At 39.5% G+C, this 21,409-nt stretch overlaps 1 protein-coding gene across 4 annotated transcripts in view; it reads right to left on the bottom strand.

The window, feature by feature from the left end:
• The window catches only part of IDE (insulin degrading enzyme), a 112,851-nt gene that overhangs the window by 12,237 nt on the left and 79,205 nt on the right, over positions 1–21,409 (bottom strand). For 3 of the 4 annotated variants that reach the window (XM_082855028.1, XM_082855030.1, XM_082855029.1), the window contains exons 12-20: positions 19,166–19,268; positions 17,111–17,233; positions 14,794–14,876; positions 11,573–11,717; positions 8,726–8,836; positions 6,622–6,742; positions 3,659–3,750; positions 2,553–2,664; positions 523–690 (exon numbers count right to left, since the gene is read on the bottom strand). In XM_082855028.1, coding sequence (XP_082711154.1) covers positions 523–690; positions 2,553–2,664; positions 3,659–3,750; positions 6,622–6,742; positions 8,726–8,836; positions 11,573–11,717; positions 14,794–14,876; positions 17,111–17,233; positions 19,166–19,268 — 1,058 coding nt within the window. Of the gene's footprint in view, positions 1–522; positions 691–2,552; positions 2,665–3,658; positions 3,751–6,621; positions 6,743–8,725; positions 8,837–10,942; positions 11,088–11,572; positions 11,718–14,793; positions 14,877–17,110; positions 17,234–19,165; positions 19,269–21,409 lie in introns of all 4 variants that reach the window. The other variant, XM_082855031.1, reaches the window with a different exon arrangement.

Below are 21,409 nucleotides of genomic sequence, written 5' to 3'. Positions count from 1 at the left end.
TGTACGTTACTGGGGCTTGTTTCCTTCCTTAACTGATCACACCTGCCAAGATCTCCAAGGCTTTTAACAGCGCCTAGAACTCTGCCAAAACATTTCCTCAACAGACACTTACTGAGTACCTTCTATGTGCCCCAGGCTTGGGAAACAAAGATGAATAAAAGAAAATACCTGCCCTCTCAATGAACCCAAAATTCAGTAAATCTAAGCTTCTGTGGATGGCTTGCTTCCCACCTTGTCACCCATAACAGACTTCCCTTAGCATCCCACCCAAAATGACCTTTTTATAGACTTGTATGTAATGTAAACACAGTTCATCTCCTTAAGAACTGCTGTAATGTCCATAAGATGTTAATTGCTTATCTTCTAGAAGTGGATTCCCCACAAACAGGCTTTCACAGTCTTTCTGAGTACAGCATGCCTGAAGCATCATGCTAGGGGACTGTACATGTGGAGAATGCTCTCGAGGACAATGGCTGTTCCTCAAGGACTGAGGTATCCTGCCATCCCCTGCTTCCCCCTCACCCAGCTGTTCCTTGGTGCGCAGAGTGTTGAAGCATGGCTCGGAGATGATCTGACAGAAGAGCTCCAGAAACATGTTCTCCGAGGTGCTCTGCATGTCTGTTTGGTAGTATATCTCGATGCCACAGTTATTGTGAACTTCATTCCTCTGCTGATAGACAAACCATCCTCCTAGGAAGTTTCAAGAAGACAGCAACACGTTCAAAAATTTATTTAGGGTTTAATAAAGTTACTGTTTTGTTTGGCTGTTATGAAGTTGCTCAGTTCGGCTGGTGTCTTTTGGCAGTTCCAAACTATTACAATTAATTCATTAAGAATGTGAAACTCAACTTACCCAAGGGAATCCTAATACAGTGATCTGTACTTGGTAGGCCCTCTATAAATACTCACTGACTTTAAAGGGCAAAACACTTATAAAAAACCCATTTTATGACTAAGTATTGATGCTAAATGAGATCCATAGTTAATGAAATCTACAATGTAGTGTACATACTAGATTAGAACTAGCTAATAGCTATAAGAACTTCAACAGAAATACTACCTATGTTTTAATAACCATACAAAACAATTTTTAAATGACTAGTTGTGCCAGTATCTACCTAGCATTCTATTTCTAATATTGTTTACCAACACCCACACTGAAGGTCAATTCACAAATTTACACAAATGTGCACAGTGCTTAGAGATGACTTAGCCTAACACCTTACTTTAGAGATGAGGAAACTAAGACCCTGAGAAGCAGGGTGACTTGTCCAAGGGCACTAAGTTGGATGGTGGAGAGCTAAGACAAAAACTCAGATATGCTGATCAAGTATTCATCAAAGTTATAAACAGATGGCCATGCTTTATGATCTGACAACTATTCCATGAGCAGTAAATGTGACTAAGCAAATACACCGTGCTTAGTCACTGCCTGATGACCATGTGCTATGGTTTTTGAATGGCAGTTTGTTCGTTCATTCAATCATCTGTTCTTTCAGCTGTACCGAGCAGCTTGTGGGATATTAGCTTCACAACCAGGAATCGAACCAGGGCCCTAGGCAGTGAAAGTGCAGAGTTCTAACCACTGGACCACCAGGGAATTCCCTTGAATGGCAGTTCCTGATTCTCCCTCTCTGCCATGCTGTGGTGACTGAGGAACAAACTAAGTGAAGTTTGAAAGTAACCATTACCAGGTCTGTAATGACTGGCAGCAGTGCTGTGCTCAAAGTGCCTTTGAGCATTCAACAGAGAGATCCTGAGGTAATGCTTTAGTAGCTACTCAAGTGAGCCAGACACAGACTCCAGCCTTAAGAAATGTATAGCCTAACGGGGGAGATGGAGATGCACTTCAATCCCAATACAAGAGAAGAAGTGCTGAGTAGGTTAAACAAGGAAAGGTTCAGAAAACCTGTGCTGGGGGTTCAGAAGAGGAAGTGATTACTTTTAGAAAAAGTTCAAAGAAAAAAATCAATGCTTCTCATCCCTGGTCTAACATACTTCCCACCATACAGTTCTGAACAATATTGAAAATAATGCTTAATGAGTTCTATATCAAAGGAAACCACTGTTAATGTAAAAGTAACCCAACATTGCAAACTCCAATATATTATTATCAATTTATATTAATTCCTTATCAAATATGCATGCAATGAATACATGGTGTTATCTGCACCTGTGAGTCTTCTGCCAAAGACTCCTATGCACTCCTAATTCTAATTTACATTTTTTATAAATAAATTTTATTTCATGCTTCACAGTCAACATTTCTTTAGTTTTGTGATTTTTCCCTAACTCCTCTATACTCAATTACCAGTCAATTCCAGTATCATTCTCTTCAAAATAATTGCCTACCTCCAATTTTACCTCTTTGGCACTCCTACAGATAATTTTCCCACAGAATTATCTACCTCTAGCTATAAATAGTAGAGGATCCCAGTAGATCTTTACCATAAAACTATATATTATCATCCAAGTGACTTCAACTCATCTGTAATCACACACAATATTATGTCAAAGTAGTCCATTACCAAAGATATAACATTTCCACTTACTGTCAGGGAGCTGAACTTCTCTATACCGAACCAGCTGACTTGGAAGGAGAGGTTTTGTATGAGCATGTTCAATAAGGGTGTCTTCAACCATCTGCATAATTCCTAATGCAGCCTGTGGAAGAAGATAGGTCATAGCACATTACAAATCACAAATGTATCTTGATTAGATAGTAGCCCATGCAATATGAAACAACATGCTTGTGAAACAAACTAACCTAGTTTATCATAAAAGTGGATTTTTAAATCTTAAATACATTTGATCCTGTTCAAATGGATAAAAACTGAACTCATCAATTTGCAATAGAGTCAGTACGGTAGTAGTGAAGAGAAACAGAGACCCAGACAACATCAGCACTGATCTCGATTCTGGAGAAAAGGCACTGCCAAAGCTGGAGAGGTACTGATGATGGAAAGGTGGTCCCACGTCAATGACCCACACCAGACAACTGGGGCTATAGCAAAGCAAAGGAGGTAAGCATGAGGCTTTATTCTGAATAAAACTGACCTGGGGAAGAATACTGTCTCAGCCACTTATTAGCACCTGACCTTGGCATATTGTTTTGGAGGCAATATAACAGAGTGGTAGAGAGTGTGGGCTTTTAAGACAGACTACCAAGGGAATCTGGAATGCTTTCCACGTGCTAAACACTTAGAATATACTATTTAATTTAATCCTTATAAGTAATTTTACCGATAAGGAAATTGAGCATAGAGAGATTAAGACGTTTTCAGAAGATTACATAACTTGTAAGCGGAGGAGTCAAGGTTTGAATCCAGGCTGATTCTACACCATGTGCTCTTATCTACTACACAGTCCTGCTGTCCTACAGAGTAGGGATAATTATTCCCATTTCCTTCAATGATTGCAAGAGGCAGGCAAAAACAGAGGAGACAGCTGTGAAAGTAGGTCCACAGTTAACCATGATCATTCTGCTCCCCCTATACCCTCCCCTACCCTCCTGCACAGGGCAGGGAAGCCTGAGTCAACACTAATGTGCTTATACAGCCACACTGTGGTGGTTAGTTCGTAATCTTAGAACAACTAGGGTAAAATTTTCTCTTGCAATGATGCATAAAAGATTATTGCTAAAACCTCAATCCCGCACCTGCTTTGTTATGTTTCCATGGAGAAGGGCTTCAATGTGCAGCCGTGACAGGAGCTGAGGTATGAAGGCCTTAAGGCGAGGAAGGGTAACATCTGTAAACAAGAGTAAGAAATAGTAAGCTCTACCTATAAGGTTTTTTAAAAAAAAACTCTGAGGTAATTTGAGATTTACAGAAGAGTTGCAAAAATATTACAGGGAGTTCCCATATACCCTTCACCCAGTTTTCTCTTACGTTAACATCTTTAACAACCATAGGATGATGATCAAAACTAAGAAGTTAACACTGGGACAATACTATTAACTAAAATACAGACTTTATTTGGATTTCAGGTTTTCCACTAATATCCCTTTTCTGTTCCAGGATCTAATCCACAATCCCACCTTGCATTTAGTTGTCATATGTCCTTAGTTTCCTCCAATCTGTAACAGTTCCTTGGTCTTTCCTTGCCTTTCATGACCTTAAGATTTTTTTTTTTTTTTCCCAGTACGTGGACCTCTCACTGTTGTGGCCTCTCCCGTTGCGAAGCACAGGCTTCGGACGTGCAGGCTCAGCGGCCATGGCTCACGGGCCCAGCTGCTCTGCGGCATGTGGGATCTTCCCGGACCGGGGCACGAACCCGTGTCCCCTGCATCAGCAGGCAGACTCTCAACCACTGCGCCACCAGGGAAGCTCTGACCTTAAGAGTTTTAAGCAGTACTGCTCAGTTATTTTATAGAATGCCCTTTATTTGGGCTTGTCTAGTGTTTTCTCGTGCTTAAATTGAGCTTCTGTATCCTTAGAAAGAATACCCCAGAGGTAATACGTCTTTCTCAGGGCATCACATCGGGGGCACATGATGCTGTTACGCTGTAATACTGATGATGTAAACACTGACCACGTGGCTATAGTGCTGTCTGCCAGGGGACTGTTTTAATCTTTTGGTTATAATTAAGTAACTCATGTATGCTCTACAAGCAATTAGGAAAAGCCACCCCCAATGCCTTCTTTTCCCATTATAATTTTTAAATATTTACTTTGGAGGAAATACTTTGAGACCACACAAATATTTTGTCCTTACTTAACTTTTACACACTAATTTAGCATTCAATGGTGGATATTGCCTGTATCAATTATTATTATGGAATGCTAATAGTGAATTTTCTGTTCTTCTCATTACTTTTACATGTACTGAGTTAATTCTTCAGTAAAGAAGAGTTGTCCCTTCTCCATTAGGACACCATACTAATAAATGCTACAATGGATGCTAAAATTAGTGAATAAAATTTAAAGAGAGACATAGGAAGGGAATTAACAAGTGCTTACTATACATCAGACATTTTATAGATGTTATCTTATAAACTATAAATTATGCATTATTATCCCCATTTTAAAGGTGAGAAAACTGAAGTTAAGAAAGTTTAAGTTTCTTGTCCAAAGTCATCAAGCTAGTAAGTGGCAGAGCTACATTTGAATCTAATTCCAAAATGCATACCCATCCCACTCCACTGCACTGCCCTAGAAGTCTCCTTCACTAGACCCCTCAGCTCTCTCTGCAAACTTCTATAACAATACTCAGTCTCTTTGCCTCTACAAAAAACAATCTGTTTTACATTTACGCTTTGCCGCTAGACTGGAGCTCCTTGATCCAAGAAACCCCACCTAATTGATCATTTTTTAATCTCAAGCACCTGCAGTCTGGCGCCTGGTGCATAGCAGGCAGGCAGTAAATGCGGTTGGACCACACTGAATTCTGAGGTTCTTGCTACCCTGGCACCTGGATAGCTGACAGACGTAGAGTCACGGGGGAGCCAGCCTCTCATATTGAGTTGTCTCCAGATTAAGCCACGTTGGCATTACCGGATTATTGATGAATATATATATCAAAACAGAATGATTATTAGAGCAGAAAATTTCAGCCGAAAAAGTGCTTTCTCTTTATAAAACACATTTTAGGAAGGCATCACACGGCTATGTGAAACTTTAGAACTAATTCTGCTTACAATTCATATACCATCTGACCCAGAATCTAACAAAGGGGGTGGGAATCCCCAAATCTCTGCTTTTGGATCATGCTGAATGGAGGTTCGGTCTCTTGAAAATGTATTTAAAATCAATTATGTGGTATTTTTTAAAAAAGGTAAAATTCCTGCTTGTTACAACCGGATGTGACTCATAATCATTTTACAAAGAAAAGTGTATTAACTGTCCAGATTAAAAACGTATCTGTTCTAGTTAATGAATTTTATAATCTATATGCCTACTCAACCAATAAAATAATGACCTTCAATACTTTGCTCTTGATTTGTCACTAAAGTCATCAAAGGCGCAGTGATACACAATAAGAAAGGATTGTCATAAAAGATCATTAAAGGACTTCCCTGGTGGCGCAGTGGTTGAGAGTCCGCCTGCCGATGCAGGGGACACGGGTTCGTGCCCCGGTCCGGGAGGATCCCACATGCCGCGGAGCGGCTGGGCCCGTGAGCCATGGCCGCTGGGCCTGCGCGTTCGGAGCCTATGCTCCGCAACAAGAGAGGCCGCAACGGTGAGAGGCCCTCGTACCGCAAAAAAACAAAAACAAAAACAACAAAAATGCCTAAGCATTCTTTCTGTGTGATAAGACTTTCAAGCTCAGCCCTTTTTTCCTTTTCTGAAAACTTCAATATTAACAAGGTAAGTGCTTGGGTCAAAACACTGTCATCTGCAGAAATCTGTTAACAGTAATAACTGACTATTGTGGGCCCAGGTTGAAAATAGCAAATGTGGTTAAACTGCCTGAATACAAAAGCCACTTCAAAGGCCACCACTGCTTTTCTAAAAACAAAAACAAAACAAAAACAAAAAAACCCAAAAAACAGTATGCACAGCTGGCTTTAATGGAACTACAAGTTATTAGAAAGCATAAATACTAGGTAATAGGATAAAACCAAAATGATTTTAGAAAAGAATGAAGAAAGCATTAGGCTATAAGTAGAAAGAGCCTCACCATCCAGGGCTTCTTTCAATTCATCTTTAGTCCAGGCCACTTCAGTCATCAGCAAGCGGAGGTAGTACATGGCGTGCTGGTGAGGCTGCTCAGCTCGGAAATTGTTAAGAGATCGCATATACTAGTGAAGGGAGACGCGGGTTTGTTAATTTTATCGATCTTTTTAAAATCATTTCAAAAGGTCAGCTATAATCAAACTTCATTTTGCATAAATGATGTGTTAAATGGGATGCAGAGATATCTGCTTCATCTTCCTTTTCGAAGTTATGTAATTTAGAATGGGACTTACTCCTCTCTCCCTTTGATACATACTTAAACTAAAGAGCATGCTTTTTCTTTTTTTTTGAAGTCTTACTTTTTTAAAGTAATTTTTTTGTTTTTTGTCCCCATAATTAAGAAATGTAAAGTTAAAGTTAAGAAATGTAAAAGGTAAAATTCTGAGAACAGAACTTCAATTAAATTCAATTAAAATATATGTTCCTTATAACACCAGAAATAGTATCAGGAGTGAGGTGTGTACACTGAGTCTTAAAAATGATTGCGGACCTCCCTGGTGGTGCAGTGGTTAAGAATCCGCAGGGGACACGGGTTCGAGCCCTGGTCCGGGAAGATCCCACATGCTGTGGAACAACTACGCCTGTGCACCACAACTACTGAGCCTGCGCTCTAGAGCCCGTGAGCCACAACTACTGAAGCCCATGTGCCTAGAGCCCATGCTCTGCAACAAGAGAAGCCACCACAATGAGAAGCCCGCACACCTCAACGAAGAATAGCCCCCGTTCACCGCAACTAGAGAAAAGCCCGCATGCAACAATGAAGACCCAACGCAGCCAAAAATAAATAAATTTAAAAAAACGATTGCATGTTGTATTTTCAAAAGGTTTCTTTTTTTTTTTTTTGCCATACTGCAAGGCATGAAGGATCTTACTTCCCTGACCAGGGATCGAACCTGTGCCCTCTGCAGTGGAAGCTTGGAGTCTTAACCACTGGACCACCAGAGAAGTCTTGGGCATACTTTTTCTTTGTCCAGGCTGCTGCTTTAACCCCAGCATCTGACATGTACTCTAAGTACCTTCACTACGGGATCTCTTTCATCTCTCAGAAAGTTATCCCCAGTTTTCAAGGCCTCCATCTCTTGGCATCCTTTAATTCTTCACCGTAAGGTCATCCCAAAAGTCTCTCTAAGCAAGCAACATGGATATGTATATATATAAAATATTGAATCTTAATTTGAAAACTGATGATAATTTCTTTGGGTGTACAATGAAGGTCATAGTTTGGCTTTTAAAGTAGCTATCCATCCCGTATTTCCATTACAGGACCAACCATGAGTTGAATTTAAGTGGAAGATACATCAAGCCTAAATAGTCTGCCCTAATGTAACAAGGCTGCATGGAAGGCTGAGGTCCCTCCTGCAGAATAGAGGGTTCTTCTTTTTTTTTTCCCTTTTTATTTATTTGTTTGTTTACTTATTTATTTTTTATTTTTGGCTGTGTTGGGTCTTCATTGCTGCACGTGGGCTTTCTCTAGTTGCAGCGAGCGAGGGCTACTCTTCGTTGCAGTTCACAGGCTTTTCACTGCGGTAGCTTCTCTTGTTGCAGAGCACAGGAGCTAGGCACGTGGGCTTCAGTAGTTGTGGCTCGCGGGCTCTAGAGCACAGGCTCAGTAGTTGTGGCGCATAGGCTTAGTTGCTCTGGGGCATGTGGGATCTTCCCAGACCTGGGCTCGGACCTGTGTCCCCTGCACTAGCAGGCGGATTCTTAACCACTGAGCCACCAGGGAAGCCCTAGAGTGTTCTTAAATGGAGGTTGGATGAAACCTTCAAGGAGTCCCTGAAAGCCACTAGGTCTACCTCAGGCTCCTCTCTGAAAGTCAGTGCTATCCTAGCTCTTAGGGCCTACAGAGAAAGGGGCCAGGTGTCCACCAGAGTCTCCCAGGCTTTCCTTCTGGATAGAGTATAGGATTCAGCAAAGATAGGATAAAATGACTGCCACAGGGTTATGAATGCTTCTTTTCCTCCTCGCCTCTTTTTCAAAAATGTTCATAATGTGGCAATATCACCTTATGAATTAAAAAATTATAAAAATAAGTTGAGAAAACTTACTGCCTCTTTGATAATTTCAAATCTTTTTTCATCAATCTCAAAGGTAGCCATTTTTTCAATGATCTTCTTTAGCAAAATTGGCTGCTTGTCATTATAACCTTTCACCGAGAGCTACGGAAAGAGTTCAGGATATTAAAAGTCTAAAATTAACATGAAACAACTTCAACTTGACTTTAAAACATGTAGAAAATCCCCAAACCAGGTGTATCAAAATAAAAATAAAACAAGAAATTAAATGAATTTCATTTCTCATAAATATAGTTCGACACTTAGGAAGATAACACTGACCATCTTTATTTACTAATATCCAAAAGCATATGCTTTTCCTAAACAAAACCAATAGCAGGAAAACTTACCTGGTGCCAAACTACGGCAGTACACACTATATATCATCAAAATTCAAGTTCTCATTAAGTCAAAATTAATTATAGAATGTGTTTTAAATTTAACCTTCAAAAAGAATTTCTAAAGAATGGCAGGCTTAAGATTTTTATAGTTGTGTTAAGAAGGTAAAAATCATAGGGGAGGGTTACCTAGCAAACTACTGGATATGTCCCCAAATTGTTTATATTTAAATATTTTAAAAAATCATCTTTTAAGAAATCAGGAAGCCCCAATTTTGTATCATATGGCATTTTGCCACTTTTCTTGTCCAATGTTGCCCAATAATGGTCCATAGGTCTCACTACTTGCTTGTTTGATGAGTTCTGCTGATGTACCAAAAGCCAGTGGCAAAACAGATGTGAAGTAAGGATACACTGTATGTACTGTCTGGATTTTGCCTTAGGACAATTTACTTTAATAGTTTCTGAAAGCATAACGTTTTGAAAAGCAGGGGAAGCCTATTATCACATTTCCTACTATTATATTGCCACATGCTGGCACCCACAGAGGTTAGAGGATACACTGGAACTAGAATATCTCTGGACGCCTCTACCTTATGAAAATTGATAGGCAAGGGGCTTCCCTGGTGGTGCAGTGGTTGAGAGTCCGCCTGCCGATGCAGGGGACACGGGTTCGTGCCCCAGTCCGGGAAGACCCCACATGCCGCGGAGCGGCTGGGCCCGTGAGCCATGGCCGCTGAGCCTGCGCGTCCGGAGCCTGTGCTCCGCAACGGGAGAGGCCACAACGGTGAGAGGCCCGCGTACCGCAAAAAAAAAAAAAAAAAGAAAAAGAAAAAGAAAATTGATAGGCAAGTATCTCAGCAGGAGTGAAGGTCACTGCCCATGGAAAGCACATCCTGTACCGTGGGAACTAGACTGACAACTAGCAGAAAGCCTATCTGTCACACATTAAAAATTATTTATTTTTATGGTGATATGCTACTAAAACTCAACAGCAAAAGTAAACCATAGATTATTACTTTTCTATTTGGATTTTATTTTGACCTCTGAGCTTCAAATTTCCCTGGACTCTGAGAATGGTTAGGTTATATATATTCTTATACATTAAACAAAAACTACCAGAAAAGTTACTTGTATGAAGAAAAAAAGTCACTGCAAAATAAATAAAATTTAAAAACCCTAAAACCTTTTGTATAGAATTAGAAAGAGTACACAGTGCATGCTCTCATTTTAGTTTTTATGAAAACATACAACATATTTTTAAGAAAAGTGAAGGTGAATGTGTGCTAGAAGAGGGATGTTAATTTGGAAATGAGATATAAGTTTGGAAACATAACAGAAACGGTTTCAAGAGAAAGGATCTAGTTATTTCTTGGGATGCATTTAATAATGTTTATCTTAAAACACACTTAAAAGTAGTTAATGATACATGCTACAAAATAAATTAAATGAAAATGTCAGTCGTATTTGAACACAGGAACTTTTTACTACTGTCAGCAGAAATAAAGAAGCTTATAATATAAGTAAAATTCAGCACCACAACAGTAACTATGGGTATCTTTCACTTACAGATGTTAATATATTCAAATACATGGAAAGAACAACATGCTTTCAGGATTAATATGTTAAACATTTCAAGCAGAGGAACATGCAAATAAACGTAGCATAAATACATGTTCACAAGATGCACTAAACTCTACTAAATCGTTTGTTAGTGGAACTAATACTAACTTGAGTTCTTCAATCATTAAAAAGGTGCAAGGAAAAAACCATCAATCTTCTTGTTTTAAAATGCAGAAGTTAATAGTTTTCCCAAGCTCAACATAATGCTTAAACGGTGTGACGCCTTTTCTTTCGTTTTCATTTTACTTACAAGTATTGCATTCATTCCTGATGCAATGCCATAGCTCAAACCTGAGAGGCGTGCTGCATATGTATACTCTTTTAAATCATCCTTCAATAACCTGATAAACAGGTATGTCATGTTGCAATGGAGAGGATCAGCATAAATGTAGCGACTAACAAAAAGAAAAACAAAAGAAATGCTTTGATACCTCAAGCAGTGGCATGGTAATGAAGAAACATGACCGAAGAGTATGAATATGCAGCCTCATGATCTGAATTTCTAGGGAAATAGTATAGGCCAACCTTTTGTTTTACAATGGCAGGAAGACTTCATTCTCTGTTGTCAAAGACCAAGACTTCAGATACAGAATGGGAGAGGTCTAAACCTAAATCAGGGTCCAATTTTGTTTTGAGGAGAAAAATATGACAGTCTGATGAAAGATGTTTAAAAAAAAAGAAATCAAGGAAAATTTGCATAATATGAATGGCATATTGCTGAATACTTAACAGTAAGAGCTAACTTAAAAATTAAATGATGCGAAAATATGATTAGTCACAAAAAAAAGAAATTAAACTCACACCCTCAATCAAAAATGCTTCCAGCAAATCAATATAAAAAATGTTGATGAGTGGAAGGCTCTAAGACGTGGGTACTTACATACATCCCATAGATGGTATTTTGGAGGTCATAGCTCAAGCCTGCTAGCTCTGCTGCATATGCATACTCGTTGAGTGAGTCTTTGAGGAGCTCAAGGTACAAATAGGCCATGTTACAGTGCAAGGGGTCCACATAAGCAAATGGGCTGGAAGAAAATGTTGACAGTAAAATAGCTGATTTATTACTTCCCAATGTGATATGGCCTTTCGAGATGGATCAAGGAACTGAACAGGGGTTAAAATAACTTCCTGAAGATACACTTTGAATACACACGAACGCTCATGAGGAAAAAAACAAGATGTTTAAAAAAGAAGCTTGAAATATGCTATGTGTGCTGGTAGTGGTGAAGAGGGAGAAGGAATTGCTTACCCCAGATGGCATGGTAGAACTGACAAGTTAGAAACACTGCGTAGGTAAGGAGGAACAGGCCAAAACGCATGCCTACATTTAGGCTAATAGGAGAAGGCATGGCTGACAGAGCTGATAACAGCATGTGTGTGTCCTCTTTCTCCCTCTAAGCAAGCCATACCCTTGGTGGACAGGAGGATGAGATTCAGAAGTTTGTGTGCTATGATTATATAAACTTACAAGGGAAAAACTGAGACTTGAAAGAGAAAGATTAAGACCTGTGAAAATGTTAGCTTATCTCTTGAGTTTCCTCCCAAACCAAGAGACTGGAACACTGTCAGTAAAGTAATTGATAATATCCATCATACAACTACAGCCAGAACTAGGAAAAAATATTAAAACAGGAAAATTTTTAAGTGAGAAAGAGCAACAAAAGAGAGGAAATAATTACAGAGTGCAAGAACTAAATAGGACCACAGAGATGACCTAACTTAAATCTTCGTTTCCCAAATAAGAAGCATCACTTTCCTCATGTCACCTGGGCTAGTAGCAGCAGAGTCAGGATTCAGATTTGAGTCAAATGACCTATTCATTTGACTATGTGACACTGCTTACCTTTATGAGAAGCAAGTAAAAGATTCCTTCATTCAACAAACATGTACTACATTCTCACTATAGTGCTAGGCACTTCTCTAGGTACTGGGAATAAAGAAGGAACAAAACAGGCAGAGTCCCTGACTTCACAGAGTTTAGAGCCTAGTTGGAAGAGACAAATAATAAATTTAAATATGATACATCAGGTGGTGATAGTGTTATGGAGAAAAATTATGCAGGGTCAGAGGAACGGGAGTGATGGGTAGTGGGACAGGAAGATTGCTAATTTACATAAAATTATTATTAATAAATTAAATTGTTATTATTAAAATTATTATTAATTATTAATCAAGGCCACTCTGAAAGGTGACATCTGGGTCCAGACCTGAAGGAAGCAAAGGAACAAGCCCTGGGGATATCTGGGTGAACTTTCCAGGCTGAGGAAACAACCAGTACAAAGGACCTGAGGTAGCCTCGTGGCTTGGTTTGTTTGGCAGCAAATTAAAAATTTCACTCTATCTATAGCACAGTAAATATAACTGACGCACTGACATCAGAGCCAGAAATTTTATCAAAAACTGATAATTAAGTAAAAATAGGGGTAAAATGCTTAGCTACAGAGAATTGAAATCAAAGAGAAAATTCTAAAGCTATACATTCTCCACCTGGCAAATCTAAATAACACTCTGTCATTTCATTTTTTAAGTATTATACATGATGACAGACTCCCTTCTTTAGTCAAATAGAAGGAAGCAGTTCAGAAACTTACTAGCACAACTCACAAAAGCATCAAAACAAAAGAGAGGCCTTGAAAGGGTTCATCCCCACAGGCACCCTTAGGTGGAAGTGAAAAGCTAGAAGAAAACAAATCTGGGAGTTCAAAGTCATATGGATCAAGCTCAGAACGCAATTCCAAGAAGTGTCCTAAAATGCTGCATCCACAGCAGCTATGCTGGTGAACTGGAGAGGGTCCTACACTAACTTTTAAAAGAGAACATGATTCAAGCGGAATTCTTAAATCCTGGTTCACTTGTTCACTTAAAACATATTATTTTGTAACCAGATGTTATATGCTTAAATATGGATCACAGAGTTTTAAAAACTGTACATATGCATAATATTATCCTATTTCTGAAAAGATTAAAAGGATAGACACAAACAGAAAATTTATTTAAGAACGTACAAGAAACCTAATAGTGTTTACCTCTAGAGAGACCAGAACACGGAGACGGATTGGTGGGAAGCAGACATTTTAAATTCTGAGAACTATGCTAGGCAGTTTAGAGAACGCAAACATATCAAATGGTCTCTCAAAAGGTATTCTGAAGCCAGATCATAGAAGCCAAATGGGAAAGTGTGACAAGCTGCTTAGAGGGTTAAAAATATCACTCTGAACTATCAAAAAATAAAACCAGCTTTGTAATGCTCTCTACCAACAGCAAGCCATAATCAGAAAGCCCATGTTTGATGTAAACAAACAAACAAACAAAAAACAACACCAACAATCTCAGCGCAGCTCTAGATAATCTATGAATCTCATGCTATAAATAAATAATGTTTACATCCCTACAGTCTCAACATACTTGTTTGTGAACTATTAACTTCCTACTTAAGAGATTCTTTTTCTTTTCTAAAACATTTAAAACACATCCAGCTTTAATTTCATGCCAAGCAAATCAAATAAAAATTAATGAAAAAGTTGATCATTATACTGAACATTATTAAAAAATGATAGGTTTATTTTATAAACACAAACCACTGAATTTTAGAAATATAAAATTATAGAGTGCAAACTCACAAAGTAAAATTTGAATTGAGTGATAACATTATCACACAGGTAAAAGGAGATAGAGATAAACTAAAGATTTATACTGAGAAATCACTGCAACAGTAGCATTATTCATAAATTTCATTAAACATCTTCTACCAAGCCAGGGATACAGAAAGCAATATCTGAGGGCTCCAGACAATTAAAGGGCTGGAAGGGATTCAAGATCATTTAGTAACGACTACCTCTTCTTCTGGGCAAGTTCCAGGAATATAAAACCAAAACCACAACAGAAAAAACCACCCCAAATTATTTAATCTTTCTCCAGTGAAACTTCTGGTGAGTCTACAGCCTTCCCTTAACAGGAAGGAGCAGCTTTCCTTTGTCTAGGCTAAAAAACTCTAATTCCTTTTATTTCCAGACATAGGTCCTTAAGGAAGCAAAGAAAACTTTCAGAAATGTAATTGTTGATTTTCATAGGAAGCTTTGTAGCTAGATTCATTTTACGTACCTGAAAAATTCAAAGTTGAGACAGGCCTTGGGCAAGAAAAACTTATCATCTTGTTTGAACCAGAGTTTGCTCATAGCTGTATCCTGTGATGGAGAAACAGTATGTTTAGGGAAATACAGGCACATTCGGCAAAAATCTTCAATCAAATCACTCTTCAAGAGGAGGAGGACAGAGGCAATAGCTGAGCTTTGTTCTGGAGAGACTGCTGTCCCATGGCCTTGAAGCATACTCAGAGGGTCAGCTGGTGGGAAGCTGGAGAGATGACTGGTGATTCCAGTAGTAGAGAGAAATCACCCTCTTATCAGCACCCTGGGTCAAAGAGATGGGGACACAGTGGAGGAAGAGACAGACAGGTGAAGCCAATACCAACTGTCCTGTCCCTGTCTTTCTGGATGCAGGGACACAGATGCAGGAGTCCTTGGGGGCGGGGGGGTGTGTGTGGCAGCCAGCCACCAAAGTGGGCCACATGGATCCCTGCCTGCTGGAATTCACATGCTTGTGTGGTCCTCTCTCCTGCACTGGACCAGGGTTGGTCTCTGTCTGACCAACAGATTATGGCAGATGTGATGATACGACACTTCTGAGATTAGATTATAAAAGACACTGTGGCTTCCACCTTGATCACTCCTTTTCCCTCTTGGATCACTCACTTTGGGGTAAGCCAGCTGCCATGTCACGCAACTCTATGGAGAGGCCCATGTACCGAAGAACTAAGGCCTGCCCAAAGCCACACAAATGAACTTGGAATAGAATCCTCCAGCCCAAGTTGAGCCTTCAGATGACCAAAGTCCCAGCTCACAGTCTGACCATAACCTGAGAGACCCTGAGCCAGAACTACCCAACTAAGCTACTTCCACATTCCTGTCCCTTGGAAACTGCATGAGATAAAATAAGTGTTTGTGGTTTTAAACTGCTGAATTTTAGAGTAATTTGTTACACTGCAACGGATAACTAACACAGCCAAGGATGAACAAATAAGCTACTCCTTTGCCTCTCCACTCACTCATTCATACTATATTTTAGAAAGTCTTAGGGACTTCCCTGGTGGTCCAGTGGCTAAGAATTCGCTTTCCAATGCAGGGGATGCGGGTTCGATCCCTGGTTGGGGAACTAAGACCCCACATGCTGCAGGGCAACTAAGCCTGTGTGCCACAACTACTGAGCCTGCATGTCACAACTAGAGAGCCCGTGTGCCACAACTACAGAGTCCACGCTCTCTGGAGACCACATGCCACAACTAGAGAGAAGCCCACGCGCTGCAATAAAGAGCCCACACACCGCAACGAAAGATCCCGCAAGCTGCGAAGAAGATCCTGCGTACTAAAACTAAGACCTGACGCAGCCAGATAAATTTTTAAAAAAAAGTCTTAAAGTTCACTTGAAACTACCTTGAAACTCTGACAAGAGATATAAATGGTTTAATGTTCTCCTTAGTTTATGCTAAGATGGCCTATTTAAAACAAACAAAAAATAAAAATAGGAAAAGTAAATAAGCTTTCTCTTTGAATAACCTAACCTATAACTCATTAAAATGTCATTTTTAAAGAAAAATGATTGTCTCATTAATAATCTAGTTGCTTGAGATAAATTAAATTTCATAGTCCTAAACACTAATTCTCATCTCATTGAGTTAATCTGAATGTTAGGTCATTTGAAGAAAAGGGAAAGAAAGATGTTTGTCTATGGTGGTAAGTTTAGAAAGAGTTAGTTTTAAAGTTTAGAAGAGAGGATGTGCTGTAATAATTTGATCCATTTTTCTACACAATCTACCCAAGGTGTGAAATAATGACATGAAAAGAACATTCTGAAAAAGAAAACACCCTCCTCAATCGTTCTTCCCACTGGTTTATAACTCCATTAACTTCATATCGCGCTCTGTCAAAATGAGAAAGAATTGTTTTTAAGGGCAGGAAATCCAACAGCTTCCCCTGGATATGCTCTCTTCCAGGCTTTAGAGATTCTTTCTTATCTCTAACTTTCATGATGCAGCATAAATCTACTTCCTTATTGGGTCTTCAGTGAACATGGAAAAAAGCCCTCTTTCAATAGACTTGTAGTTACATTCCAGACTTACTATTTTATTGTCTGCAAAGAAAACAATTCCCTAGATTCTATGCTGTATAGTAGTTTTGTTTGTTTTAAAATGTCTAGCCTTTTAATATTTCTTGTAGTTATTCTCTCTGCAACTTTTCTGTTATCTATAGGGTGTGAGCCCCGCAAATCAACATAGTATCAAAGGCAAGAAAACATCTCTCTAGTCCCTTCTATGTAACAGGTCTGGCCCCTAAATTTAATATCAATGATTCTAACGTATTACCTTAATAAGAGAAGGGTATGGTGTTGCTTCTTTTTCTAATGATAAAATCTCAAAATTTGTAGGAATAAATTCATTCTTCGTTGGAAGTTTAAATTTCCCATTCAGATCAGCATTTTGCCATTTCTGGATGAATAGTGAAAACACACACACACACACACATAAAAGCAATTAGAATCTGATTTAAGAGTTTAGAACAGTCACATTGCTTAATATCTAGGCAAATAATAAGAGAATAAATGTCACACAGCATTCTCTTCCATCATATATAAAAAGGCTACTCCCAAGATCTATCAATGACTTTTCATGAAACTTGAACTGGAGTCTCTGGAACTAATCAAGGTTTTACACTCATCTATCTTTCCTCTTTACACATGTCTAAAATGACCAGCTGAGGTGAAGGAACAATCTGAGACTGTGGAACTGAGGCTAACTGGTCCATATGAAGATCATGTTTGCTCCAGCTCTTTAAAGAATGGAGAATAATCTGCACAGAGATAAATACCCACAACTGTTAGACAACAGGTCATTTAAAAGAGTTAAACTTTCAGCTACACTATATTACTTGAATGTATGGCTTGAAAACTAGGTTAAAGGGGGCTTCTCTGACTTCAGCACTTCTAAAGGCCTGGTCTACTTCTCTCCCAGACGACCACATGCATTTTCAAGTGGACCAATATTTCAAGCATAAGGTTAAGGACAAAGCTGAGATTTAAATCTGGATTGTGGGACAGGATCGACACAACCTGCAGGTTGGATCTGTTCCATGGGCTACTTCCAAAAGCTAACTGAGGCAGATCAGACCACGATTGATGAGCTCTGATTTATAAGACTTTTCATTACTTTTTAAAAAAAGCAACCAACTGCCAATGATTCTGGGTTTAGTAATTTGGTCTCCAGCTGATGTGGCAAAGCCTTGCAGCTCCTGTAGTTCTATTTTGGTCCCTGCATTTGTGTCTTTTGGCACTGGGATGGTGGGGATGTTGGCCATGGCCATATTATTTATATGTGGCAACTTAAGTCCCCAGTATGGCTGAATCGTAGGGACTGGTAAACACTTAGCAAGTAATTTCACTGCTGAGCTTCCAGATCAATTTGTTTAAATTCCCATTTGGGGCAGGTTTGTCATGGTCAGAATTTGGTGAACAGGGGTTTTCTCTTGTTTGAGGGTTAGTTCACACCCAGCACTAACTCATGGGAGATCAGCTTTCCTCACAGTTTAGTAAGATGGACATTTTCACACACTAAAGGGCTTCAGTCATCTCCTTATGTGCTGTGAATATGTCAGAAAAGTACCAGTAATAATTTTTCTTTCTTAAACTACTTTTTTCTGTATCGTCATTACCCTGGTACATTTAAGAAATATCCATTACCCAAGTTTAACTAGAATTTAGTCAGAGCAAGGTTTTCTGGTGTCGCCCCATGAATAAAGGACACAGTCTCAAAGCTACACAGCCAATGAGAACCAAAAAAGAAAAAGTACTGGACCAGTAGATAAGACTCACAAACAAAATCCTGACTCCTGATGAATGGGGTAACACACTATCTATACATACCTGTTTTGAAACAAATCATAATGACCCTATGTTGACAAAAAGAGCAATGATACAATACGAGGCATAAAATATAGCCCCTCCTAAAGTGAAGATGGTATGAATCCCAGAAGTTGCTCCCCGCCTGTGCTCACAGCAAGATCGTGAGCTCTCAGCCCTTGCATCTGTCTTTCAGGTTCTCTATTTCCATCTTTTCCTGCCTGTCTTGGTGCCTCTGCAACCCTGTGTACTTTGGACTTCATTGATCTTTGACCGCATGAGACTTGGAGTCTGCTTTACAGCCCTGCTGGTCTGACAGGCAGACGAGAAGGTGGCTACAGTATCATTTCTTCATGCAAAACCTAAGCTCCAGCTCTCCACCTCCCTGTTCACTCCTCTTGGGATGGTACAGACAGTGCTGGGCCATCACTCTCCATACTTTGGGCTGTGAATTGGTTGATCTAGGGAGCTCATATTCTTGTGTGTCCTTCACACATCAGCTTATTCACAGATGGGTTAACCCTACCTTAATAACTTCATCTGGTATAGCTTCTTGCTTGTACTGGGTTCCGTACCACTCTTCTGTGCAATCAGTTTTTCCTTCAAAAGATTTGGAAACTATTGCAACCCTAGAGATAGATGGAAAAAAAACCTATAAACTCATGTTGTATACATAAATTTATAGAATCTGACTCACGAAAATATAAATAATATCCAAGAATGTGTTGGGCCTCTACAACCCAGTAAGTCCTATGAGGCCTAGCTGAAACAGCAATGTATGTATAGAAGTCTTTGATCATAGTCTCTGTTATCCTTTGGTTATAGCCCATCATTTTTGGTATGAAAAGCTGCTTGCAAGAAAGATTCTTGTTATGAATGCTTTTGACTAAAACCTTAAAAGAAGAGTAGCTAGGGAAAAAAGTGGAACCAGGTCAGGTGAAAAACAGTCCTTAAAAAAGCACAACAAAGTACTCCCTCCCAGGAACAGCTCGGGCCCCAGGGTTACAAGAATGGATAAGAAAATTTGTTGGCTCATTCAGAGATCCAAAAAAAATTAAAAACACACTTTCATTATAACTTGCTAAGTTTGTACACTGTTATTTTTTTTTCCTGCCAGACACCACCATCAACCGTATGTCCTACATGTACACTGGCCTTCCTGATGCTAGGGGAGACAGGGACACGACCAAGAAAACATCTCTATCTTTCTCTGCTGGGTTAGTAGAAAGAGCACAGAAGAGAAGTCAGAAGGAAAGAAAGTTCAGGGAGGGAAGGTAGAGGTAAAATAATGTCAAAAGATTACAAGTAGAGGAGCGAAAGAAGCTCTATACCAGTGGAGCTTCTGTCCCTGTGTGGATCATCATGGACAGTTCTGCCTCTGCCACCTTTTAACTATCAAAGTTGGAATCATTTCACTCTGACTAGCAGGCTCAACCCCAGGCTGGGACCAATCCTACTTTGAATCTTGCAGATAGAGGACTAGGCCAATAGCTTGGAAGGCTTGCCATGCAGTCAGTCCTGTTATTGGTTTCACTTCTTCTTTACGTCCCAATTCAAATAACTAGGTTCACGTCTGTTCCTGCTTATTCTCACTTGTCCTCCCAGAGGTTAGTTTCTAGCCTCTGAATGTCGGTCTCACAGCTGAAAGCCCACTGCTTGCAGTCAAAACTCCCCTCTACTGAACACCCATTAGTTTTCAGGATCCTGATCTCTGTGTTCCAAACACCTGCCCATCGTTGGACCTCCCCAATTTCAATGCCTGACTGTCTGAACCACCATCTATTCCTTATTCATTCTAGATAAAATACTCTACCTGGCTAGCTAGACTTGGCTTTCTCACTTGCTTCAGGGTAGATATCATAAGCAATCTGACTCACCTATCTGTTAGAATGACTGACTAATCTTCCAGTTTAAGGTGTTCCTGATCTGGCCTAACTGCCACTGACCACTATCAGTTCTAGAAAACATGCTAAATAAGAATATGTTCGACAGAAACATACGGAAGAATCATAGGGTTTAACAGATGAAAGAGTTCTGCTATTGTATCTAGAAGAAGTGATACATGTTGGCTATTTGAAAATCCTGTATGAGGGGTATGTGTAGTGTATACAGAACGCACATGGCCACATGAAGGGTATGCGATGTTTCTTAAGGGCATTCATTCAATACATGACAGAGCCAGCTAAGAGTCAGTCATAGAAATTGCTTCTATTCCTGTTGATTTTTCAAAGAATGAATGGAATGATTCTCAGGGAGACCTCTGAAAAACATGTTAGGAAGTAAAATTCCGTGCTAGAGAGGTGGCATTCCATCTTCTCTTCCATGAGATGCTTGATTTTGGAAGTTTATTACATAGATGGCTCTGGTTTCCCTGAATGACAGCCCATGAATCAGAATAATGAACAAGGGATTGATTACAACTTGTGAAGACTGGAGCATTCATTTGGCAGTGGACTTGCCCTCTGGAACAGGAAAACTTTAAACTCAGTTCTGAGAGAGAAAGTGAAAAAACTTGGGAAAAGCTATCAAATGCTCTGGAGGATGACTATATGACACAGAAGGAAGCAGACCCTGGAGGCTGTCCAGTGATGCTCAGGCTAAAAAAGGAGGAGAAGGGAGATTTATTAGTTACGATCCTAAGGGATCTAGATAGTTAGATACCAAAGTAAAGTGTATGGGGTAACAGTTGACATGTTACCATAAGGAAGTAAATATGAGGTAGATAAGTGTAGCTCCTCAAACTAGGGAAATACCAAATACTGGCCTAACA

The sequence above is a fragment of the Leucopleurus acutus genome, assembly GCF_964270905.1.
Source record: "Leucopleurus acutus genome assembly, chromosome: 14".
Lineage (NCBI taxonomy): Eukaryota > Metazoa > Chordata > Mammalia > Artiodactyla > Delphinidae > Leucopleurus > Leucopleurus acutus.
The sequence above is the reverse complement of the archived record's forward strand: the minus strand, read 5'-3'. Positions and strand labels throughout refer to the sequence as shown.